This window comes from Pelophylax lessonae (assembly GCF_965119305.1).
Source record: "Pelophylax lessonae genome assembly, chromosome: 1".
NCBI classification, from domain to species: domain Eukaryota; kingdom Metazoa; phylum Chordata; class Amphibia; order Anura; family Ranidae; genus Pelophylax; species Pelophylax lessonae.
In genome coordinates, this window is record NC_138768.1 from 716,513,995 (window position 1) to 716,541,598 (window position 27,604).

The 27,604-nt window shown below is 42.6% G+C and overlaps 1 protein-coding gene across 3 annotated transcripts in view; it reads left to right on the forward strand.

The window, feature by feature from the left end:
- Window positions 1-27,604, forward strand: part of STOX2 (storkhead box 2) — a 298,120-nt gene that overhangs the window by 257,618 nt on the left and 12,898 nt on the right. For all 3 annotated transcript variants that reach the window (XM_082265978.1, XM_082265979.1, XM_082265980.1), the window contains exon 3: window positions 1,126-3,388. In XM_082265978.1, coding sequence (XP_082122104.1) covers window positions 1,126-3,388 — 2,263 coding nt within the window. The remainder of the gene's footprint in view (window positions 1-1,125; window positions 3,389-27,604) is intronic.

Below are 27,604 nucleotides of genomic sequence, written 5' to 3' on the forward strand. Positions count from 1 at the left end.
TCCAGACAAATCATCTTGGTGTGCTTTTCAATTTGTAGAAACGTTCATACTCTTAAACATAGGTCATGGACTCCAGGTTTATATTGTGCATTGCACTTCCATGAGTTTTGTTACACACCTGGTAGAAACCTCCTAAATGGCCTTCCCCAGAACAGCAATAGAATATTAATGCAGTAAGTCCTAGGGTTACAAACAATATAGGTTCTGTAGGTTTCTTAAGTTGAATTTATATGCAAGTTGGAACAGGTAAATTTTTTAAGTGTAAGTTCATCCAAAAATGTATTTTTAAGTTTTGGGTAGCATAGGGAAGGGTTTACACCCCTGTAATGTTTTTTTTGCTGCCTGGGCTCCTGTTCAGAAGATTTCACCTCACTTTCTGTCCCTGTTACAAGAAAATGTTGGGTTGTTGCTGAAACAAGGATTGGTGATAAAGCTTGAGTGGAGACACCTTTTTCCCATGATAGCTCTTACAGGAGTGAATTTCCCTTTCCTATGGGTAGATTTCCTCTCACTTCCTGTTGTCTCCCTCCGTTTGTAAGTATGAATCGTATGTAAGATGGATGTTTGTAACTCGGGGACTGCCTGCAGTCAGAGTTGTGATGTTTTCATGCTATTTGCAATGTGGTCATACTATTTCAGTAACCTCCTGTGCTTTATTTGAATGGGTAAGCTTTTGCTGAGCTCTGTTTATTAATGGAGTTAATAGTTCTCCTCAAAAGCACATCAACTGTGTGATCTATCCTAATATTAGGCAGGCAAGGTTGAAATATAAGCTCCATCCACTATTAGTCCTAGGTGTGGTTAGTATGCTGTTGTGAGGGCTACATTTATCAGTGGTTATACTATGTTATTTTCTGCAATTGCTTGTTACCGTATGCTTTATTTTAACCATATTGGGCTTTAGCAATTAAGATATCAGTGTTTCGAGTTGCCATCTTTCCAAAAGCCATCAATCAGAAAAAAAGTATTAATTTTGTAGGAATCATTTGAATTTTATTGGCTGTAGGACTATGATGGCACATCTTACCACTGATACTTGAGGTGTACATGAGGTGCACTGTGAAGTAAATTAAATGTTTTCTATCTTGTTACTAACTTTATTTTCTTGATGTTTTTTTTATCCAGGTGTACCAACCCCAAGCTCGGAAATCCTGCGACATACACTTAACATGCTTGTCCGAGAAAGGAAAATCTACCCAACCCCAGATGGATACTTTATAGTAACCCCACAGACTTATTTCATAACCCCATCCCTTATAAGAACTAACAGTAAATGGTACCACTTGGATGAGAGGATACCTGACCGGTCTCAGTGTACCTCTCCACAACCAGGAACTATTACGCCATCTCCTTCAGGGTGTGTCAGGGACAGAACTCTCTCCAAAAACCACTGCGACTCTTGTCATTGCTGCAGAGAAGATATGCATAGCATCCATGCATCTACCTTACAAAGGAAATCTGCAAAAGACTGTAAAGACTCCTATTGTCCCCCCTCATTGTGCCAGATACCCCCTACAGAGAAAAGCAAAAGTACTATAAATTATTCTTATAAAACAGAAACCCTTTCAAAACCTAAAGATGGGGATAAGCCATCTAAAAAATTTGGTCTGAAATTATTTAGGCTAAGTTTTAAAAAAGACAAGGCAAAACAACTGGCTAATTTTTCAGCCCAGTTTCCTCCTGAGGAATGGCCCCTTCGAGATGATGACACCCCAAATACCATACCCCGTGAAGTAGAGATGGAAATCATTAGGCGAATAAACCCTGACTTGACAGTGGAAAATGTCGTACGACATACTGCACTAATGAAAAAACTTGAAGAAGAAAAATCTCAGAGGAGCAAAGCTGGTTCATCAGCTCACCATAGTGGTAGAAGCAGGCGAAGCAGGACTCACAGAAAAACTCATGGAAAATCTCGGTCACACAGTAAGAATAGGGCTTCCAAAGGTGACCCTTCTGAAGGTTCCCACTTAGACTTACCTGGAGAGAGAGAGTATGAGTTCTATCATCCTCGGAATCGTTCACCAAGGGAAGGTTGTTTCATAATGGAGCGTAAGGGAGGAGAAAATTTTGTAGTGCTCAGCAATCCAAACATGATTGAATCTCATTTTCCTGTTACACCAGAATGGGATGTGTCTGGTGAACTAGCCAAAAGGAGAACTGAAATGCCTTTTCCTGAACCCTCAAGGGGGAGTTCCCATTCCAAGGTCCATCGAAGCCACAGCCATACACAGGATAGAAGGTCAAGAAATGAAAGGTCAAATAAAGCCAAGGAAAGGTCTAGGTCAATGGACAACTCAAAGGGACCTTTAAGTGGTGCTTCTTTAGGGACACCGGATGACCTGGGTGAAGGCCTGAGTCTTGATGATAAAACACCAAGCCAGTCTTTTATAGATGATGGCACTTTAAGACCATCTCACAGTAGCTTGAGTCATCAAAGGACTCTAACTTACAAAGACGCATGCGGTCCTGAACTAGCTAGTGGTGGTGCAGATACCCCTAAATCATGTAGCCTGTTGGAACAAGGCAAACTTCCAGAGACTTTATCCTCCTACAGTGAACTTAATTCTTGTTCCAAAAAAACAGCGGATGACTATTTTCAGTGTAATACGTCTAGTGAAACAATTCTCACTGCTCCATCCCCTTTAGGTAAAAATAAAGAGGACATTGATATATCAAGTCTCACAGAAGGCTTGAAAAGACTTTCTCCTGCTGAGAAACCACAGCAACACATAGCCAGAGAGCAAGGTGAATACAAAGACGACTCACCAAAAGGTACTGTTAGTGGTCTATCAGTTGCTGCTTCTGGTCAGACCCCAGAAGTGATTGCAAATGGGCGATTGGTGCCACATCACAATGTAGAATCGAGCAGCCTTGATAAAAGGAAAGAAATATTCAGTAAAGACACTCTATTCAAACCTTTGCACAATAGCCTGTCTGTGAACAGTTTTCATAAATCGGGTGTGAATTTGCTGAAAACACACCAAAAAACTTCTCCTGAAACACTGCCAGCAAGCATTGAGAACTTTGAGCAACCTATTACCACCTCAGTTACCCCAAACCTTGCTGTCTCACCAAGGCCACAAGAGCCAGCAGGAAATCAAGAAGCCTCCTTTGATTACTACAACGTCTCGGAAGATGACGAATCAGAGGAAGGTACACAAAAGACCGCAGAAGAAGAAAAAAACAGAGACGATGTGGGGACAATGCAGTGGCTGCTACAGAGGGAGAAGGAAAGGGATTTACAAAGGAAGTTCGAGAAAAACCTCACACTTCTAAATCCAAAGGAAACTGACAGCAGCGGTAGCCAGCGAGCCACACATTCGGCTCGTTTGGACAGCATGGACAGTAGTAGCATCACTGTAGACAGTGGATTTAATTCCCCACGGTAAGAAGTAGCCTCTGTTTATTTATTCTGGAATATTTCCTTTGTTACATGGATCAATATTAAGGTCGGGCAAATATATTGTTTTTGTTCAGCTTGTCCTATTTTTGGCCCAAACCAAGATTTTATTTTACAGAAAGAATATTAATATTTACTGTCCAAAGATGAGACCTAGGTTGACTGAAATGCTTCTTTCTTTACTGCATCACTGTTTAAAACTTTATAACATGCTGTAAAGTTTTTTCTTTTGAGTATTATAGTAGCACCTTGATATTGGTTTACATGGTTTGTTCAGCTAAAGAAATTACCTATTTGACTTTCAAATATTGATGATTTATACTTAAAGTGATACTAAACACACACACGGTTTAATTTACATTGTCCCTTTTGTTTCTGTACATGGATGATAGCGCTGAAATTATTTTAATAAAAAAAAATCTAAGTACCTTTTTCCTAATCTATATACAACTGTCACGTGACCCAGCTCTTTCCCAGCCTGTATGCAGGAAAACATAAGTAGGAGGAGCTTCTACTCTTCTGCTGCTGGTCACATGTTAAAAAAAAAAAAAGACTGGAATACAGAGTAAAAACAATTATCAATAAACGGTTTTAAATGGTCAGTCAAATATATATTATATTTTTTTATTTTATTAAAGTCAAATTTATTTTTTGCCAATAACATGGTGTGGGCAGATTTCTGCCAGTCACAGGCCGTGTCACGCCCCTCCAGCCTGTGTCTTAGAATAAGAGGGAGGTGATACCTCCAGCAATCTACATGTAATATCCTGCCCCCATTGTGTTTAGCTGGTTAGTTGGCATGGAGGAGGCTGAAGGGAGTGGACTGTCATTTACCACTGTGTGTACACCCACATGTGTGACTCTATAGTCACATGGACTGTTCAGATGTGATAGGGAGGAAATGCTCCACATAGAAACTCATTGAAAACTGAGCATGTGCAGAGCTGCCAGCGTTCCTCTGCAAAACTCGTAGCTGAATTGGAAACATGGACAGAAGGGGGAGATGGAGAACAACAGGATCAACCAGTTTTTTTGTAGAATATCCCTTACTGTTCCCCACTTTTTTAGGAAAATCTGTATAAAAAAAGGGGAAATGCATTCCTATTTCTGTTCTGGGGATAACTTTGCTTTGCAAGGCAGAGACGGGTGCAAGAGAGGCGTAGCATTGTCTCAAGATCATGGTTTCATAGGCACTGAAACAAGCACAAGAAGCAAATAGCAGTGCTCTTACAAGGGAACACAAACTGGATAGATTGGTGGAATCCTTACATAGCTGCTCAGACTCCAAAGTGTTCTCCATCCACTGGATACAATACAAAATTAGAGAAAGCTGGTGACTCCAAAATCCTTTAGAAGACTTAATTCATGACATGACAGTGATTAAAAAGCAAGCGAACGCATTTCGGCATGTGAACAAGGCCACATGCCGAAATGCGTTAGCTTGCATTTTAATTACTGTGTTGCCATTTATAGTCTAAAGGATTTTGGAGTCTTTGGCTCTCTTCTAATTTCGTACTGTTACAAGCACTGTGCTCGCAGCCATGTCCAGGCCTTTCCTCTTCATTGGGTGCTCCCACGGAAAGCTGCTTTCCCTGGGGGCACCCGTGTGGGCTCACTCCCAAGTCCCGCTGCTGTGTCCATTGACCCAGACAGCGGGACATGGCCCCGCCCCCTGCCCCCGTGTAACTGGATTTGATTGACCGCAGCGGGAGCCAATGGCTACTGCTGGTATTCATCTGTCTAATGAGGAGAGAGACAGTGGCTGAAGCCGCTGCACTTGTGCACATTGCTGGGTAGGATGGGGCTCAGGTAAGAAAAAGAGGGGGTCTGGGGGTAGCTGTAGCACAGAAGATTTTTCACCTTAATGGATAGAATGCATTAAAGTGAAAAACCTTGAGTCTTTACAAACACTTTAAAATCAAAACCAAAAAAGTAATATTTCTCTTTTATTCGTTGACAGACACAGCTCCTTAGGATTCTTGACCATTGAGTTTTACTGCCCCCTACAGGAGTAGGACACCAGGCAGAAAAAAGGAACTTGACTACGCCTATGGGCAGTCCCAGAAGGTATACTCCCCCCCTCTCTGCTTTAGGCACTCAGTTTTTTTTTTGCCTGGTCAGAAATAAGGACCTAGTTCCTTGCTGGGATCTCTGGTCCGGTCAATTTTTTTTCTTTTAAATGTTATTTCTCTGTCGCTCATTGACAGACGTAGTCCTCGTTGATTAATAACAACTCGGGTTATACTGCCCTCTACAGGAGTAGGACTAGACAGGAAAGAAAACGTTCTGGCCACACCCTAGGGGCAGTCCCAGAGGGTATATCCTCTCACTTCCTGCTACAGCAGATCAGTTTTTTTCTGTCTAGTTAGGAGTAAGGACCTAGATGCCTTGCTAGGATCTTCGGTCCTGGCAGGATTTTTTTCTTAGAAAGATTTTTTAGACAGCTCTTTTCTCCAGTTTCCTGTGAGATCTTCAAGCAAGTAAGCTGGAACTGGGCGACGGGCTGGATGTTGAGATCCAGTGGTCACCCCAGTTCAGCCTACGAGCGCGTGCAGGCCATAGGTCCGCTCTGGGTCGGCCACGACATAGTCCCACTGGACAGGGACTGACCCTGCGAGTTAAACGTCTCGCCTGGACGCTAATGACCAACAGAGTCACGGCATCCATATTGGTCGACAGCCCCCCCACCCCGGTGGAGAGGGGTTCTGTCAGGAGTTGGCGCCCGCCTGGTTCCGGTATGGTGAGTAGTATGTTCCCCCTCTCCCCCTGTCGGGTTTGTGGTGGACACGGGCCCCTCTCTGGGATGGTAGGATGGATCTCCCCTCTATCCTATAATAAGTCACAGATCCCCCAATTTGAGTGTGATTTTTGTGAAAAATAACCAGGAGGCTTGGTTTGGGAGCTGACGATCTAAAGTCATTGTAAGTCTGTAAGGATGACTGAAGTCAGTGGCAGCACTAAAAGGGGCGTTACTATTGAAGTAAGAGGTATCCTACCTGTCAGAGGTACACAGGCTGATGCCTATGCCTGAGTACTGCAGTCCAGATCGCCAGTCCTCCAGCTTCCACGGGCTGCACAGCACTGTTTTGTGGCATCTCCCGACGACCCACGGACCGCATGCGGCCCGCCAGGGTCCTGTACCGTCGGCCAGGCTTATCACCATCCAGGGTGAAGTTTGTGGCGCCGATGCACTCCCGCAGGCCGCTAGGCCGAATACAGCATCCCGCAGGCCGCTGCTAGCCGCCGCTATCCTAACAGGCCGCCGCCATTGTCTTGCAGATCACACGAGGCCGCCATATTGGCGTAGCCTCGTGTCTCCAGCATGGGGGCGGCCATGTTTGAGGTGACCAAACACCTCGTGGAGCCAGGGGGAGGCGCCGGAAAGGCGTGTTAAGGGGCGGAGCCGCCTCCTTTACCCAGGAAAAAGGGCCAAAGACTTCCTGTCTGTAACAGGACAGCACTGAGCAGGCTGATAGAAAACTTCTGTGCATCAGGGATGAGCCTTGGGGTCTCTCTCTCTCTCTGTGGGGTCCAAAAAGGCAGGTAACACTAAGGGGCGCTGTTGCGCTGGGGGATTACAAAAAAAATAAAAAGTTTTTTACTATGTCATTTTTTTTTGTCGCTGGCAAATGTCTTGTATAATCATTGACCCTGCCGCATATGTATCCCCACCTGATCCCCTCAAGGTGGCCGCAGGACCCTCCAGTACCCCACTTGTTTTAATGCATTTTCGGCAGTTTTGGAGTCTTTGGTATCCCGGGTGGAGGTGGTCTGTCAGGGACGGGGGTCAAGAAGCGACCCCCGCCTACCCCTATTTTTTTATCTGATACTTCAGATATGGATTCGGAGCTGGTCAATGCAGCTGCAGGTCCCTCTTATGGGGCTGTTGTCTCAGGTAATGTCTCCTCAGCAGTGAGGAGAACGTTTCTGCCTCCGCCATAGCACAAGAGTGGTAGATGCACTAGTTGTGTCCGTCCGGGAAACCTTTAGTCTTGAGGTTACACCGGCAGAGGTAGCTGAGACTCCTTTTTGGTACTGGTTAGCCTACCAAAAAGGGCGAAGGATTTTCCTTTACCCAAATGGGGTCGTTTTGAAACGAACCCCTGCTATTTCCAAACGCATGGCTAGGCGCTATGCGTTTGAGGAATCTCTCTTTAAAGGATAGACGGTACCACCTGTAGTGGACTCACCAATTTCCAAATAAAGCCACCGTTATCCCGTTGGAGGACGCTGCGTCCTTTAGGGATCCGGTGGATCGAAAAAGTGGAAGCTGAATCCCGCGTAATTTTTTCCCTGATAGCGTCAACCCTTAGGCCAGTGGTTGCCATTTATTTTGGTTGAGATTATAAAGGATCTCACTAGGGGCAAGAGCACGGTCTTGCCACAGACTGTTAGGATAAAAGGACCTCGTAACTAACGAGGACCTTCCTTTTCTGCTCATAAAGAGTTTGTTCGTTCCGCGAGGGCGGGCGATAAGGCGAAACCCTCCAAACCCCCTTCAGAGGGTTTTCAAAGGGCGCTGGTCGGCTAAACAAAAAGTCCGGCTCAGCCAAGCCTGAAGAATACAGCCTGATGCGCCCCTACCCATCTCTGGGGTGGGGGGATGGCTTCACCGGTTTCCGGATCCATGGCTTGCCAGAACCCCGGACTAAGGGGTTCGCGAGGTCATACGGTCAGGATACAGGATCGAGTTTTTGATCACTTCCACGGTGCGATTCTTCGCTTCTAACATTGAACGGTTTCAGGGGGTTCTATTCGAACCTGTTCACAATGCCCAGGAAAGAGGGCAAGGTGCGTCCAATTTCTGGACTTGGGGAAAGATGGAGTCCATCCAAACAGTGGTGGCCTCCCTGCATCAGGGGAATTTCCTGGCGTCCATAGACATTTAGGATGCCTATCTTTATATCCCCATCATCGCAGGACATCATCGTTTTCTTCGCTTTCCCAAAGATCATCCCTGGTTCCCACCAGGAGACTGAACTATCTGGGCCTAATGTTGGATACATCCTGGGCAAGAGAGTTTCTCCTTGCGGAGAAACTCCAGAAGGTTCAGTCAACGATTCGGATGTTGCTGTCCGTCAATTGGCTGGGACTGATGGTGGCCTTCTTAGAGGCAGTACCGTATACCCAGTCTCATACCCGAATTCATCTGAAGGAGATTCTTTTCTAATGGAATCAGAATTCCGATTCCCTGGACAATCGGATCCGGTTGAGCGAGCGGACCAGGGAGTCTCCGATGCTCAACCAGGGGAAGTCATTCCTTCCGATAGTATCCAGGTTACCAATAAGGGTATTGGAACTGAGAGCGATCAGATTTTGTCTGATTTACTGGACCGAGCAGCTCTAGAGCAGCCCGATTCGGATCCAATCGCACAATGCCACGGTCGTGACTTATGTCAAAAAAGGGGCACTTAGAGTGTCCTGGTGGCCATCGAAACGACTAGCATCTTTCGTTGGACGGAACGGTTTGTTTCGGATCTCCCCGCAGTGTTCACTCCGGGGGTGGGAAATCGGCAGGCAGATTATTTCAGCCGTCAGATTCTGGATCAAGGGGTATGGCCTCTTCATCCAGAGGTTTTTCACTAGCTGTCCCTTCATTGGGGCACCCCGGATGTGGATCTGTTGGCACCTTGGCTCAACAGAAAGGTGCGGAGGTTTGTAGCTCGCACCCGCGATCCTCTAGCGGACGCAGCAGAAACGCTGATCGCCCCGTGGGGGCAATATCCGCTACGGCATGCCTTCCATCCTCTCAAGTTACTGCGGGAACTTCTTCGCAGGATAGAGATGGAGGGAATTCCAGTTATTCTGGAAATTCCGGACTGACCTCGTCAAGCCTGGTACGCCGACTTGGTGAGGCTAGTCGCGGACGCTCCTTGGAGACTTCTCTCAGGGAGGATTTGCGGTCTCAGGGACCGATCTTCCATCTTGCTTTACAATCGCTGGCTTAATGGCCTGGCCATTGAGACCCAGGTACTGAAGGACAAGGGAGTGTCAGCTTCAGTTATTCCTACCTCTAGTTAAAGTTAGGAAAGCGACTTCCAGCACATGGAAGTCTTATATTGCGTGGTGTGAATCTCTTGGATTTCCCCCACATACCTATTCGGTGACCCGAATCTTGGTCTGTCTGCAACAAGGGGTTGAGCAGAAACTGTCCTTGAGCACTATCAAGGGTCAGGTTTCAGCATTAGCAATCTTTTTTCAGAAACCTTTGGCTAATCATTCCTTGGTGCGGAATTTCATCCAGGGGGTGCGACATCTGGCTCCGCCAGTGCGTGCACCCTTACCGCCTGGGATCTTAATTTAGTGTGGTCGGTTCTTCAGAAACTTCTCTTTGAAGATATTAGGGAGATTCCCTTGCTTACATTATCCCAGAAGGTGGCCTTCTTGGTGGCCATTACTTCTGCACACAGGGTGTCAGAACTGGCCGCATTATCTTGTCGTCCCCCATATCTGGTGGTTTATAGGGATAAGGAGGATCTTCTTCCGAATCCATCCTTCCTTCCTAAAGTGGTTTTCAGAGTTTTCATCTGAATAAAAATATTGTGTTACCTTCCCCGTGTCCTAAGACTAGCCATCCTTGGGAGTTTGCATTACACTCCTTGGATGGGGTTCAGACAATCAGGGTACACTTGACTACTACGAACTTGTTTCGTAAGACGGACTCACTTTTTGTGATCACGGATAGCCCTAGAAGGGGGTTGCCTGTGTCTGCCGCGACCATATCTAGATGGACCAGTCAGACGGTGGTACAGGCTTATTCTATTAAGGGTCGGAATCCTCCGTTCCCTTTTTAAGGCGCACTCTACTCGGGCGCCTAGTGTTTCCTGGGTCTTCCGCCATCAGGCGTCAGCGATCCAGGTTTTCAAGGCGATGACTTGATCGTCGGTTCATACCTTTACATCATTTTATAAAGTTGATGTGATGGCATCGTCAGATGCCTCTTTTGGCCGCAAGGTTCTGCAGGCCGCAATCTGAGGAGACTGTTGGTCTACCTCAAGGGTTTGTTGGGTTTTTCACTTAGGTCTCATCTTTTTGCTCGATGAGTCCTTGATGCTTCTGGTTGGCTCCGGTTGGGCCTTCTGGATTTTGATTTCTGTTATCCCACCCCTCATTTGTGGTACTGCTTTGGGACATCCCGAGTTGTTGTTAATCAACGAGGACTACGTCTGTCAATGAGCGACAGAGAAAAATGGATTTTTGTAAAATCTTACCGTAAAATCCTTTTCTCTTAAGCTCATTGACAGACGTAGTACCCGCCCCTCTGTTTTTGAGTTGGGTTGGGTTAAATTCTCTAAACACTGCTTTGTGACATAACTGATTTGCTGTAGCAGGAAGTGAGAGGATATACCCTCTGGGACTGCCCCTAGGGTGGGGCCAGAACGTTTTCTTTCCTGTCTAGTCCTACTCCTGTAGAGGGCAGTATAACCCGAGTTGTTATTAATCAACGAGGACTACGTCTGTCAATGAGCTTAAGAGAAAAGGATTTTACGGTAAGATTTTACAAAAATCCATTTTTGTTCTCCCATTTTTTTCCTGCAAGATCTACAATCAACTGCCGGACTGGGTGACAGGCTTGATAATTTAGATCCAGTGGTCACCCCAGTCTGGCCAGCGCCTGGTCGTGCTACCAGTGCGGTGGGGGTGTCCCTTGACAGTGTTTGACAAGTTTTTTGTGGGGTCCCCCTATTTAATGATGGAGTCTTTGGAGCATGTTTCCCCACCTGACCCCATCTGAGGCTGTGGGGCCCTCAGGGTCCCAACCATCCATTGATGCACTGACGGCGGTCCTGGAGTACTTTGTAACCCGGGTGGCGGTGGCATTTGGGCGGTGGGCGAACAAAAAGTGCCCCCGCCTTCCCTGTCTCCTCAGATCCTGAATCTGATTCAGCCACCGTGGACATGGCCCACCCTGCAGGGTCTGCAGCCACGCGTCCTGATTTTTCTGATAGTGAGGATGATTCCTCTACACCTGTAGCTGCGCACAAAAAGGCACTGGTGGACGCACTAGTTGTGTCTGTGCATGAAACGTAAAAAAATTGAGGATGCAGCTGAAGCGAAGGCGCCGGTCCCCTTTGGCGCTCACAACCTGTCTAGAGCAGCGAAGGTTTCCTGTTCCCTCCTATTTTGACAGATTTGTCGCAAAAGTGTGGGAGCGTCCAAATCGTCCCTTTGTGGTTCCTAAATGCTTTGCGATGAAATCCCCCCTTGAGAAGACCCTCCTTAAAAAGTGGACTGTTCCCCCGGTGGTGGACCTCCCAGTTTCCAGGTTGAATAAGGCAACCATGAGGAATCACCGACCTTTAAGAATCCGGCTGACAGAAAAGAGGAGGCTGTGGCCCGCAATATGTTCACTGTTACTGGTTCGGCCCTTAGGCCAGTCTTTACCATTGCCCTGGCGTTGCAAACTCTGACCGAGTGGGCTAAACTTTTGCGCTGTGACCTGGAGGGTGAGCAGCTCCCCCCTTCCTTTGCTGAACTGGCGGACCAGTTGGTCTAGGGGCTGTAGTTTATCTGTCATGCCTCTTTGGATGTGGCTCCCCTGGTTTCTGGGCTGTCTGTTTCGGCAGTGGTACTTAGGTGTGTATTGTGTCTTAAATGTTGGTCTGCGGACTAGACCTTTAAAAAAAGCTTTAACTGATCTACCTTTTCAGGGAGATCACCTGTTTGGGGCTTCCCTGGATAACATCATTAAGAGTCTCACAGGGGGGAAGAGTACTTTTTTTCTGCAGGCTGATGAGGGTAAGGAACCTCGGCACAGACGTGGCCCGTCCTTCTTGTCTCAAAAGAAGTTTTTTCGTCCCTCAGGCTCCACTGACAAGAGTTCAAAACCTTTCAAGTTCTCCCTGGAGGTTCCAAGTGGCCCAGGTCTGGCAAGCAGAGAGCAGGATTCTCTAGACCCGCAGACAAGACCCCTTCAACATGAAGGTGTGAGCTCACCCATGCCTGGGGTGGGGGGACATCTTCGCTGGTTTTCAGGCCCATGGACCTCCTTGGTGCAGGACAAATGGGTCCATGAAGTGATACTGTCCGGCTACAAGATCGAGTTTCTTTCATATCCTCCAGAAAGGTTTTATCCTCCCAATGTAAGCCTGTCCCTGGACCAATTTTAAGCTCTTTTTGGAGCAGTTCAAGATCTGCTGCTGCAGGGTGCAATTGTCCTGGTTCCAGTCTCGGAACGGTTTCAGGGCTTTTATTCAAACCTTTTTATAGTCCCAAAAAAGGGGCATTGTGCGTCCGATTTTTTTTTTTATCTCAAGGCCCTGAACTGCTTTGTGGGGGTACAGAAGTGCAGGATGGAGTCCATTCGCACAGTAGTGGCATTCCTACATCAGGGAGATTTTCTTGCCTCTATAGACATTTAAGATAACTTACTACTTTGCTGTAGGAGAGGAGCATGATCTGTTTGTGGCGTTGCCATTTGGTCTCGCCTCCGCCCCTCGGGTCTTCACAAAAATGTTGGCCCCGGTTCTGGCGTTGCTATGTCAGTGGGGAATTACAATACTGGGTTACCTGGATGACCTCCTCTTGCGATTTCTCCTTCGTCCTCTGCAGTTCTGATGGGCGAAGTGGAGATCACTATACAGACCCTAGGAGAGTTCCGCTGGCTTCTGAATTACCAAAAGTCTGCTCTGATTTCATCCAGGAAGTTGGATTATCTGGGTCTGACTCCGGACTCAGCTCTAGCCAGAGTGTTCCTTCCTCTGGATGAACTCCAGAAGTTTACATGCTGCGATTCATCTCCTGCTGTCCAGCAGATGGTCTTCCCTCCAGACTTGCATGCGGGTATCTACCTTTTTAAGGTCCACAAAGATAAGGTGGTTCTTCGCCCCTGTCCATCGTTCCTTCCAAAGCATTTGAATGAATACATTGTGTTGCCTTCCCTGTGTCCCAGGCTCAAACATCCTAAGGAAATTGTGTTGCATGCCCTGGATGTGGTTCGGGTGATTCGGGTGTACCTGGCAGCTACAGAGTCTTTTCGGAAGTCAGACTCCCTATTTGTGCTCACGGATGATCCAAGAAATACTGTTCCCTTCTTCTGCGACTATTTCCAGATGGATCAAACAGACTGTGACTCAGGCCTATTTGATCAAGGGTTAGGTTCCTCCTTTCCCTGTCAAGACACACTCTACTCGGGAGCTTAGTGCTTCTTGGGCCTTCAATCATCAGGCGTCAATGGCGCAGGTTGGCAAGGCGGCCACCTGGTTGTCGGTGCACGCTTTCACTAAGTTTTAGAAGGTGAATGTGTTGGCATCTACGGATGCTTCATTTGGCCACAGGCTGCTGCGTAGAGGGTTTGTCCCCTCTTTGGGGGTGTATTGTTCAGGTGGGCTCCAGTTTTTTTTTTTTTTCAGCTTCTGTTGCCTGGTTGGCTACTGTTTAGCCTTGGGAATTTTTTTGTTGTTCCCACCCCTCTTGTTTGATACAGCTTTGGGACGTCCCAGTGCTCAAGAATCCTAAGGAGCTGTGTCCGTCAATGAACGAAAGAGAAAATGGGATTTTTGACTTATCGTAAAATCAATTTCTCTGCGTTCTAACACGGATACAGCACCCATCACCCTATGGAGTTGTAATACGTTTGACACTGCTTGTAACAAAACTCAGTACCTAATAGAAGAGAGGGGGAGTTTACCTCCTGGGACTGCCTGTAGTTGTAGTCTAGTTCTTTTTCCTGCCTAGTGTCCTACTCCTGTAGGGGGCAGTATAACCCAATGGTCACGAATCCTAAGGAGCTGTATCCGTCAATGAAAGCAGAGAAATGGATTTCACGTCAAGTATCTCATTATTGCAGCTTACCAATCCTTGGATGTGGTGGCTGCATTAGTTTTCTTTTTTAAGCTTTTCCACCTGATCATCTGGCCAGTAACACACCTTCTGTATTAGAATGCCCTCACCCTGAATGAAGGAGCACAGGGACACCTTTGGACAGAAGTATTGTCAGTCTAAGGAGATGGGAGTTTTAGATTTACTAGCAGATTTAGATTAAATTGAAGGAAAACTCCAGCTCACACTTCAGTTACAGCAACAGTGTTTTTTTGTTTTGGGATAAAGGTTTTACATAAATAAATGCGTACCATTGTAAGCAATTTACTGACTTTTTCCGAGCATTTTTTTTAAGTGTTTTTGCAGCGGTTTACAATAGTTTTTAAAGTGTTTTTGAAGCGTATTACAGCTTCAAGCCTGTTTAGACAAAAGAAAGCACTAAGGGAGGAGAGGGAGAGGAAATTAGGGGTGGAGAAAATGCTTATAAAGCGCTCAAGTCAGGTGTTTCTATTGAAGTCTATGGGAGCCAAAAACTCTTGTAATCTGTCAAAAAGTAGCTCATGTACTTTGAGCAACAGGCGTTTTGCTTCAGGTGACAGTGTGTGTGAACAGGGGCCATTGAAATGAATAAGATTTGGCTTGTTAAGCGTTTTAGACCTATAAGCTTCAAGCAGAAAATCACACAGGTGTGAATGGGGCTTTGTGGAATGCCAGATTTTGGTGTAAAAACTGTGTTTATGAAGCATGTATTCACCAGGATAAGAATCTGGCATCCACACATATTTGTCACTCCTCCACTGTGTAATGCCACCTTGCTCAACCTCCTGACCACAGAGGAACCCTTGAAATCATTTTCAGTCCTCAGGGCTCATTCACACCAGAACGTGCTGCATTTCGTGTGCGTTTCCCACACCTTGTTCAAAATGTACTGGGTATGCGATCTGCTGAGGGTGTCAATTTAATCCTAACGCCACCACAAATGCAGATCGCAAGCTTAGTGCAACCAATGTATAAATTGGGTTTTGGCACTGCTCTGTGTGCAATAGACAACTAGTATAGTATATCATAAACCAAAAAACAGAAAATATATAAAAGAATATTGTGCAACATATTCAACTGTTCAAATGTTATGTGCAAAAAATTATTAATAAAGTGCATGTGCTAAATAAAGGTGCCCAAGTAATGTGAACATCCAATTTCACTAAACTACTTATACATAAACTGTGGTGATCCGTGTTTAAAGTGAACAGTCCATAAATCTTATGCAGTATCTCATTGGTTAGTCCAAACTCTTCAACTCCCCTTGTTGGTCCTTTTGGTGGTATCAATGTATGCCTCTGACGAGCTCTCCTTTCAATCCCCTGCAGTATCAGTAGTATATAGAAATGGCAAAAATAGACTCCATAATGTAAATCCGTACAAATGGTTTTATTAGGAATTAAAAGTAGTGCACTTACATTAGATCAAAATCAATCTGCTCGTGTCATAACAGGAAGTCTGGGACGTGATGCACTCCATGGACTCAAACCGGAAGTGGCGCAATGACGCTAGGCTCAGCCCTACGCGATTTGTCACACTGACATCATCGGGAGCGGCGCCATCTTGCTCCACTCACCGGTTTATATCAGGAAAGGTATCCTAGCAACCCCAGTTTACATGATCCGTGGCCATTTTAAATAGTTGCCCGGGAGTGTATACAATGTCTCCAGGCAACCCTATATCTAATCCAAATGCTGCGGACTCCGGCCTCCCCCTCGGCCTATGAGACAATGGCAGATATCAGCGGGTGTATAATGTTAATCATCCCGTACTCATAGTTTGCCTATGTGTGTATTTTTGGACCCATGCCAATCCACCCAGTGGATTATAATGTTTTTTTATTGTGCTAGGGTCATTAAGTTACCACCTGATCGTTCAACATAAGAACTCCACATAATTAAAATATATATATTTTATTTATTTCAGGTACTTGTATAGCGCTGTCAATTTAGCAGCGATTTACATATACATTGTACATTTACATCAGTCCCTGCCCTCAAGGAGCTTACAATCTAAGGTCCCTAACTCACATACATACACAGTAGGGCAAATTTTCTTTTTTTATACAGGATCCAATTAACCTACCAGCATGTCTTTGGAGTGTGGGAGGAAACCGGAGTACCCGGAGGAAACCCATGCAGACACAGGGAGAACATGCAAACTCCAGGCAGGTAGTGTCGTGGTTGGGATTCGAACCAGTGACCCTCTTGCTGCTAGGTGAAAGTGCTAACCACTACACCACTGTGCCGCCCATATTCATGCAAATAAACTTTTCCAGAGTTGTTTTTACAAAACATTATTAAGAATTTTTATGTAAAATCAAGAAAATCCTTTAAAATTACACAAATTAGTTACAAAAGACAAATTAAAAGCCTATATATCAAAATTAAATTATAAAGATTTATAAATAAATTAATAAGCGAAGGGGCCTTTATGAAAAAACATATATATCCCATGCATGTGCCTATGGGAATGATAATATAAAAAATTGATATCAAAACAAAAGTGATGAGGGAATTTATTTTTTCTGTGTATGTATTAACTAATAAGATGCTGAAGAGTGTATGATGAGTCTGTGTATGTGTAAGAGGATTGAAATATATCATCAGGATTGAGGTTATATCTAGACCACTGTTCCTGATCTTTGCTGACAGTATTATGACAGGAAATGTACCAGGGGATTGGAGTAAAGCTAACGTCATACCGATATTTAAAAAAGGGCAGAGGCATGTCCCCGGCAATTATAGGCCTGTCAGTCTAACATCGATAGTATGTAAACTTCTGGAGGGGATGATAAGTGACTATATCGTAGAGTTTGCTAAAGACAACAACATCATCAGCAGTAATCAGCACGGGTTTACAAATGGGCGTTCTTGTCAAACCAATCTCTTAACATTCTACAAGGAGGTGAGCTGTGATCTAGATAGGGGCAGACCAGTGGATGTGGTGTACCTGGATTTCGCCAAGGCATTTGATACAGTTCCCCACAAGCGCCTAATTTATAAAATAAGGTCTGCAGGTATCAACCGCAGGGTTTGCTCTTGGATACGGAATTGGTTAAAAGGGCGTGTCCAAAGGGTGGTAATAAACAGGGCATACTCAGACTGGTCTGAGGTGGTAAGCGGGGTCCCCCAAGGCTCAGTCCTGGGACCAACCTTGTTCAATTTATTCATAAACAGTATTGACTGGATCAGTAGTTCTATATCAGTTTTTGCGGATGACACAAAATTGGGCAGGGCAATAACTGCACAACATGAAGCAGATATCCTACAAAATGACCTGGACAAAATAACGGAGTGGGCTATGAGATGGCAAATGAGGTTTAATGTGGAGAAGTGTAAGGTTTTGCACTTGGGGACTAAAAATATAAAAGCACAATACACGTTAGGGGGGGAACCCTTGGGGGAATCAAAAATGGAGAAAGATCTGGGAGTCTTGGTAGATGATAGACTAGGCAATAGCATGCAATGTCAAGCGGCAGCTGCCAAAGCCAGCAGAATATTAGCATGCCTAAAGAAAGGGATGTATTCCAGAGATAAGACTATAATCCTTCCACTTTATAAAACTCTGGTCCGACCACATCTGGAGTATTCTGTCCAGTTCTGGTCGCCAGTCCTCAGGAGGGATGTGTTGGAGAGGATCCAGAAAAGGGCAACTCAACTAATTAGGGGATTGGAGGACCTTAATTATGAAGAGCGTCTGCAATCGCTTGATTTATTCTCCCTGGAGAAGAGACGCCTGAGAGGGGACATGATAGCAATTTATAAATATCTCAATGGTGATCTCGGCATAGAAAAAAAGCTATTCAGTCGTAGAGAGTGCACGAGGACTCGAGGGCATACATTGCGATTAGAGGAGAAGCGTTTTAACCTCAGGCAACGTGGGGGGTTCTTTATTGTTAGGGCTACAAGATTGTGGAATTCTCTAGCACAAGAGGTGGTTTCTGCGGGAAGTATGGAGGCTTTCAAAAGACTCTTAGACGTACATCTCAAGGATCAGAACATTCAGGGGTATGTGAAATGATTACGGCCACACACACCTACACAGGTTGAACTGGATGGACTATTGTCTTTATTCAACCTCACCTACTATGTAACTATATGTAACTATGATATCCGGACAAATCGATGACAGAAAAAAATTAGTATATGTATATTAACATACTAGTAAAATACTAAAAAGAAAGTATGAAGAATCTGTATATGGGTAAGGAAGATTCAAGGGGTTTAAAATTGAAGGATCTATGGTCATTCGTTAGAAATGAAACAGGATCTATATCGATATTAAGGCCCTCTGGCTGGAGAGAATTCAACTTGAAAATCCATTTTGTGAGACCTTAATCTTCTTGTTGTTCCCTCCCCAGTGTTCCCTTACCATATCAATACCAAAAAAGGTCCTCACTGATGGGTCCCTCCCATGTGCCTCTTTAAAATGTCTAGATGGACTGTTTCGTGAAGCCATTTTTTTGTTGTTGATATGTTCTCTGATTCTCACAAAAAGAGTTCTCGTGGTCCACCCCACATATTGTAACCGACATGGGCATTCTGTTGCATATGTGACATGAGTGCTTGTGCATGTAATCATCTCTTTTATTTTATGCTGCCTGCTTGTGGCCGAAGATTTAAAAGTGTCCATTTCCTTTGGTGTTTTTGTTGCCAACTTTAATGGTAGTCACTTCTGACACCTAAAAAAACCTTTTAAGTTGGGAAACAACCTAATTTGTTTTGGTGGATCAAGTACATTATGTATCAATTTCGTCCTGAGCATGGGGGCTTTTCTGTATATGAATTTGGGACGTTGTGGGATTATTTTCTTCAATGTTTTGTCAGATTTTAGGATAGGCCAGTGTTTCTTCACTATATTTTCCACATCCTTATACTGCCTTTTGAAGCCCGTGAGAAAGGCCTACTCCATATCGTTTACAGTTTTCTTCTGTTTGTTTTCAAGGAGTGTCTCTCTGTTCATATTTTTAACTTAACTTTCATCTTCAGTGCTTCTAATTCTTTTCTTTTGTATCCTTTTTTTTTTTTTTTTCAAATCTTTGTATTAAAATTTCTGTTTGCTCCTCATAGTCTTTATTGTCACTGCAGTTCCTCCTTATTCTCATAAACTGCCCTTTGGGCACATTCCCCATCCATTTCGGGTGGTGACAGCTTTTGGTAGGTATGTACCCATTTCTGTCAGTTTGTTTGAAGAAGGTCCTCATACCTAGATTTCTCCCATCCTTGTAGATTTACAGATCCAGATAATCAATACTTTCATTATTCCAAGCTCCTGAAAATGAGATTCCGTATCGATCGTGATTGATTTCTTCAAAGAATTCATTCAATTAACTTTCTGAGCCCTCCCAAATCAATATAACATCATTGATGTAACATTTGTAAAATTTAAGGCTGGATCTTTTTACATTGTAGATCTGTTCTTCCTCCTACTTATTCATGAATAGATTTGCTACACTTGGGGCATATCTTACCCCCATAGCTACTCCCTTGGTTTGGACGTAGTAGTCCCCATTGTCCCAGAAATAATTGTTGATCATGGCCATTTCTAGGCCTTTATAGAATTATCTATTTGTTCCTGTCTCATCTTCCCAAACTGATGTAATGCCCACTCTGCTCCTTTTAGACCGTCCTGTAAAATGTTGGTATAAAAAGGGCTTGCATCAATGGTGACTAATATTCACATTTATATTATTTAGTTCTGATAAAAGTTGTTTACTATCTCTCGGGTAAGATTTTCCTTCTGGTACTACAGGTTTTAGATACTGGTCCAGATATTCCCCCAGACTGGAGAATAGGGAATTCATCCCACTTATGATCCCACTTATGATCCCACTAGTATCTTCCTGAAGGTTTTTCTTGGTTTTTATGTACCTTTGGAACATAATATATAACTGGTGTCTTTGCTGTTTCCTGCATCAAATATTTGGCCTCTTTTTTACTAAATATACCCATTTCTTTCCCTTTATTGATATAAGATTTAAATTTCTTTTCATATTTTTTCTTCGGGTTACTTTTCAGTTTTTTGTAGGTGTCTTCCTTGCTTAATAGATTCTTCATTTCCGCCTCATAATCCTTCTTGTTTAGGATAACTAATCCTCCTCCTTTGTCTGCCGACTTGTTTTTCTTTATATACTTAAATGTATTGCAAACTCTCTTGTGTTTTGATCTTTTCATTTTAAATTTTTTGACATCCTCCTCTACCATTTTCCTAAAAACTTCCAGGCTTTAATTGCTGGGATTGTTTGGATTAATTACAGATTTGTTTCTTAGGTTTGTCCGTTTGTAGACTTTTTGTGTGACTGCCCTTGGTTCACCTTTCTTCAAAGAAAATAAATTCTTAATATTAATCTTCCTCATAAATTTTTGCAGTTCTATATAAACTTCAAATTTGTCCAAATCTTTATCTGGAGCATACTTTAGGCCCAGATCTAAGACTTCCAATTCTTCTTGACTAAATACTACTTTACTGAGAATAAAGAGCCTAGTCCCTACTGTTAGCCTCTTCTTATTTTTCTTGATACCCCCCTCGTTTGCCTCTGCTTCGTTTTCTCTTAAACCCCATGAATCTTCCTTACCCATATACAGATTCTTTATACTCTTTTTAGTATTTTACTAGTATGTTAATATACATATACAAATTTTTTTCTGTCATCAATTTGTCCTGATATCAATCCCCTTACATTATCAATTTCTATTCCAATAGGCATGTGCATGGAACATGAGCAACCCTTACCTATACAGACTCCTCATACAAACTTTAGCATCTTATTAGTATGTTAATACACACAAAAAAAAACCTTTCACCACTTTTGTTTTGATAAAAAAAATTTATATTATTACCATAGGCACATGTGTGGGATGTGTAACATAGACCACCAGAATATAGACTCTACCAGTGACAGCCCTTTAATTCATTTGAAATAACCAAAATGCTTCCAATGGATATCCTAGTATATTTTTTTATATATACTTTTTTTAGATTTTATGCATATTTTTTTATAAAGGCCCCTTTGCTTATTAATATATATATATATATATATATATATAATCTTTAGAATTTAATTTTGATATATAGGCCTTTTAATTACATTTTTTTTTTTGTAACTGATTTGTGTAATTTTAAAGGACTTTCTTGATTTTCCATAATGATTCTTAATAATTGTTGTAAAAATAACACTGGACAGGTTTATTTGATTATTTGTGTGTGTATGTACGTGTGTGTATGTGTATATATATGTAATATATATATATATATATATATATATATATATATATATATATTTTCTTTTTTTTTTTAATTATGTGGAGTTCTTCTTGAACGATCAGGTGGTAACCTAACAATCTTAGCACAATAAAAAACATCATAATCCAATAGCATGAGTCTGAAAATACACACGTAGGCAATCTATGAGTACGAGATGATGAGCATTATACACCCACTGATACCTGCCATTGTGTCATAGGCAGAGGGGGATACCGCGGTCAGCAGCATTTGGATTCAATATAGGGTTGCCTGGAGACATTGGATACACTCCCAGGCCACTCATTTTCCAAACTGGCCACAGGTCATGTGGCTTGGGGTTACCTGATATAAACCGATGAGTGGAGCAAGATGGCGCTTCTCCCGATGACTTCAGTGTAATGAAATGCACAGGGTGGAGCCTAGCGTCATTGCGCCACTTCCGGTTTGGGCCGTGGAGCGCATCGTGTCCCAGACTTCCTGGTTTGACATGAGCAGGTTGCTATTGATCTAATGGAAGTGCACTACTGTGAATTTCTAATAAGACAATTCGTACGGATTTACATTATGGGGTCTATTTTTTCCATTTCTATGTACTACTGATACTGCAGGGAATTGGAAGGTGGTTCTTTTGGTGTGATCCAGTATGATTTTGCACCACATTGAGTCGCATAGGAATTGCACAGGAACGCAGTCCACAGTCAGGAACCGGCACTCAATAATGCCCTGCCAAAACCAATTTATTGGGGTCAGTGGGAAGAATGTAATTTACATTATTTGTCAGCGAGAAGAACGCCAACCTTCCTGACCACTAAAAAAATAGTTGGTGTCATGCCAAGCGGTGTTGACTTTAGTACTAGGGATCCAGATCCTAGATCCTAAGGAATATCCGATTGCCTCTCGGAGGATCAGAAAGGAATTTTTTTCCTTGCTGTAGCAAATTTGGTCATGCTTTTCTGGGGTTTTCACCTTCTTCTTGATCAACTGTAAGAATGGGTTTGTGTATACGGGATTGTATGATTTTTTTATTTTCTCTTTCATTTGTTGAACTAGATGGACTTGTCTTTTTTCAACCTGACTATGTAACTATGCAGGCACCATTGGATAGGAGTTCAGTCAGCCACAGCCCAAGGAACCACTAACAACCTCTGGAGGAATCCTAGGGTTCCACTAAACTTGGTTGAGCATGGCTGGTCTAACATTCTGGTTGTGCAGAATAGTGAAAAGCACCCAACTTAAAAATTCTATAAAAATTTACTTTGGGTTTTCTTATTCTGTTTTCCCACAGGGTATATGGGTTTAGTTGTTTTTATTTGCATGCTTCGTGGTTCTCTGTACTTATGTTTTACACTGCCATGCCACTCACTCATTTCCAACTTTCTAGTAAATTTAGGTCAGTATAGTAAATTTTTTTTAAACTAATTTTATTTATTTATTTTTTTACATATCTTGTTGACTTATTGCTGGTAAGGATCATTGTGCAAGTGGGAAATATTACAATGCAGTATTTTCTCTTGTTAATGTTGGGTGCAACTGTGCCTACAGAAAGAATGCAGCTGTTATTATAAGAAATGTAAAAGTGACGAGCACAGAGGTAAGACATTTCTTGTAGTTGGTGACCAGGTTTGCCAACATCTAAGGAGGGATTTTGGTCCACTCTTCTTTACAGATCTTCTCTAAATCCTTGAGGTTTCTTGGCTCATATTCAGCATTTTTCTTCCTCCAAACACGACGAGTCGAGTTAATATCAAAGAGCTCAATTTTGGTCTCATCTAACCACAGCACTTTCTCCCGTTCCTTCTCGGAATCCTTTAGATGTTCATTGGCATGAATGTTCATGTGCCTTCTTGAGGAGTGGGACTTGCCGTCTTTGGAGGAAGAAAAATGCTGACTATGACCCTAAGAACACCATTCCTACAGTCAAGCATGGAGGTGGAAACCTTATGCTTTGGGGCTCTTTCTATGTTAAAGGTACAGACCAACTTTGCTGCATTGAGGGGCCAATGAAAAGGGCCATGTATTGTAAAATTTTGGATGAGAGCCTTCTCTCAGCCAGAACACTGAAGATGGGTCATGGATGGTCTTTCAGCATGACATTGACCCAAAACATACAGCCAATGCAACAAAGGAGTGGCTCAAGAAGAAGCATATTAAGCTCATGGAGTGACCTAGCCAGTCTCCAGACCTTAATCCTATAGAAAATTTATAGAGGGAGCTGAAACTTCAGGATGCCAAGCGACAGCCAAGAAACCTTAGGGATTTAGAGAAGATCTGTAAAGAAGAGTGGACCAAAGTCCATCCTGAGATGTGTGTAAACCTGGTCACCAACTACAAGAAACGTCTTACCTCTGTGCTTGCCAACAAGGGTTTCTAAACCAAGTACAAAGTCGTGTTTTGCTCGGGGATCAAATACTTATTTTACTCACTGAACTGCAACTTATTTTTTTAACATTTTGTATCATGTATTTTTTCTGGGTTTTTGTTTGATATTCTGTCTCGATCATTTACAATACACCTATGATAAAAAATTATAGACCCTTAATTTCTTATTTTCTTCTTGATCTCCAATCTACAGGGTATCAAATACATTTTTTTTCTTATTTTACCTTTTTTTACATCATCCCTTGTAATAGAAATAAGCAGCACAGGTTCTCTTTAATGTGAGATCCGAAGTAAAAAAGACCCCAGATCTCACATTTACACTTAAAAGCAATAAAAAAAAAAAATTGTCCCTTTTAAGGCCATTGGGCTGAAGTGGCATTTGAGGTCCTCCAAGGGCATGAAGTGGAGTGGGAGCCATCTTGCCCTCACTCGACTTCCTGCCCATCCGCACGGGGCATCGGATCCTTTTCTTCGCTACGACTGCTCTGGTAAGCTGGGAAAATGACCGGGAAGTGGCGGGAGAGGAGTGGGCACTTCTCCCACTGCCAATAAAAGTGATCCGGTGGAGACTGCCACTGGGACCACTTTTGTGCTAAAGCAGACCGCCTGCCATGTAAAAAAAAATCTATCTGCTGCCATAACCCCAGTATATAACATCAAAGTAGCGTCGTAAATACACAGTGGGCGGTTCGGAGGTGGTTAAAGGGTAACTCCTTTTTTTTTTTTTTTTTATTGGGGGGAATAAAAGCAAATAAAAAAAAAATAATATAGTTTATACAATTGCAACACAAGTCATATTGTAACTGAATGTTTAAAACCTTTCCTTTTCAATCTGCAGCACTGTAATTTTCTGTAAAATGCAATGCAATATGGCTACTGGGAGGTATTCTGTACACAGAATGTGTACTGAATGCCCCCAAAAAACATAATTTCCTGCTTGTGTGATTGACTCACTGATTTTGCCAGAAGTCTGCTCTAAGATAGAAGTCAGATTTCAAGCATCCCCTGCAACAAAATGTCATTTTTTGTGAGATACTCCCAATAGGAAATCATGTCTAAAGAGATGCAGACCCAGCAATTTTCCTTATTAGAGACCTGCAGGTGCAGCAGCTGGTTGAGAATTATAAAACCAGTCCCAATAGATTCACTTTCCACATGGACACATACAGGGATTTCTTCAGAATAACAAAAGGTAGGAATCTGCAACAGTTTGTTAAAATCCTTAAAATGTACATAGATCACCCAGAGTTGAGAAAAAAAAAAAAAAAAACATTCAACAAAAGTGGTGTTACACTTTAAAGTAATACTAAAGACTTTAATTTTTTATTTTTGAACATTAAAAATAACAAACTTGTCATACTTATCTGCACTGTACAGTTGGTTTTGCACAGAGCAGCCCAGGTCCTCCTCTTCTCAGGTCCTGCTTCGGCTCGCCTGGCCCCTCCCTCCTGTTTCATGCAGCAACCAGATTGCAATGGGTGCACCCGAGCTGAGCCACAGCTCCCTGTGTCAATTCAGACACAGAGCTGTAGCCGGCCCCGTCCCCTTTTTTCCTCATTGGCTGGCTGACTGACTTTGACAGCAGCGGGAGCCAAGGGCGCCTCACTGCTGTCTCAGCCAATGAGAAGTGGAGTCCTGGGCAGCTGAGACACTCCAGCAACATCGCTGGATCTTGATGGACCTTAGGTAAGTATTAGAGAGATTTGAATAGAATGCAATAAGAAAACTTCTGACTTTACAACCACTTTAAGGCTGCATGCACATTAGTTTTTCTTTTAGCTCCTAGAAGCTGTTATTAGCCTTTTTATTCTGCTCCTAGACGCTAAATAGTGTTATCCTATGTGTCCATGCACACTACTTTAGACTATTAGTGTTTTTTGAGCTTCAGCGTCTAGGAGCAGAAAAAAAATTGTTTTCGGGAGAGATTTCAAGGCGGAAAAAAAATGTTAAACGCTACTAAAACACTCCGAACAGCTTTTTTTCAAGCTGTTTGTTTTTTTTTTTTTTTTTTTTTTTTTCCTTCCTGTACTGTGAAGACACTAATGCTCCTTATTGCTACTAAAACACTACTAGAAGCCGTCACAAAAATGCTATTATCAGCTTTTTTTAGCCAGTGTTTGTTTCTAAAATTTTTCGAGCTTTAAGAAAACTGCAGTGTGCATGGAGGCTAAGGGTGTATGAAGCAATAAACCATTTTTGGATCAAGGGTTAGATATGAAGTAAAGGGAAACCTCCCTAGCAGAGCACAAACCAAAGAAAATAACCTGATAGGGGTTTCACTTTTTCCTTCCCTATCCATAATGCAGAAAACACTTTAACCGCTTCCATACAGAGCAGTTAGACCCCCTTCCTGCCCAGACCAATTTTCAGCTTTCAGCACTCTCACACTTTGAATGACAATTGCTCAGTCATGCTACACTGTAACCAAACAAAATTTTTATCATTTTTTTCACACAAATAGAGCTTTCTTTTGGTGGTATTTGATCACAACTGGGGGTTTTTTTTTTCGTGATATAAGCAAAAAAAGAGCAAAAATTTTGCAAAAAAAACACTTTTTTTTAGTTTCTATTATAAAATTTTGCAAAAAATTAATTTTTCTTCATACATTTGGGCCAAAATTTATACTGCTACATATCTCTGGTAAAATTAACCCAAATTAGTGTATATTATTTAGTCTGTGTGAAAGTTATTGAGTCTAGAAGCTATGGTACCAATTACTGAAAATTGATCACACCAGATGTACTGATGGCCTATCTCCTTTCTTGAGGCCCTGAAATGTCAGGACAGTACAAATACCCCCCAAATGACCCCTTTTTGTAAAGTAGACAGTCCAAGGTATTTAGTAAGAGGCATGGTGAGTTTTTTGAAGTTATAATTTTTTCCCACAATTCTTGGGAAAATGAAGAAAACATTTTTTTTTCTTTTTTTTTCCCAAAACGTTGTCAATTTATAAGCTATTTCTAACACATAGCATGTACACAGCAAAAATGACACCCCAAAATTCATTCTGCTACTCCTTCTGAGTATGGTGATACCACATGTGTGAGACTTTTACACAGCCTGGCCACAAAAAGAGACTCCATGTCCAAGTAGCACCATAAGGCGTTTTAGGAGCATAAATACACATAAAACTTTCTTACTACCTATCACACTTTTCAAGGCCCTAGAGCAACAATACAATGGAAAAGTCCACAAAATTACCCCATTTTGGAAAGCAAACACTCCAACGTATATTCTAAGAGGCATTATGGGTCCTTTGAACATGTCATTTTTTTCCACAAGTTTTTGGAAAATGTGGGAAAAAAATAAAAACTTTTTTTTTTACACAAAGTTGTCAATTTATAGGATATTCCTAACACATAGCATGTACATCGCAAAAATGACACCCCAAAATACATTCTGCCACTCCTCCTGAGTATGGCAATACCACATGTGTGAGACTTTTTCACAGCCTAGCCATATAGAGGGGCCTAAACATCCAAGGAGCATCATCATGCATCCTAGCCACTTGCCTAGGCCTATTTTTGACATTTGGTGTTTACAAGCTAAAATCAGTTGTTTTTGCTAGAAAACTACTTAGAACCCCAAAACATTATATATTTTTTTTTAGCAGAGACCCTAGAGAATAAAATGGAGATTATTGCAATATTTTTTATCACACCGTATTTGCGCAGCGGTCTTCCAAACGCAATTTTTTGGGAAAAAAATCACTTTTTTTAATTAAAAAATAAGAAACCAGTAAAGTTAGCCCAATTGTTTTCCATAATGTGAAAGATA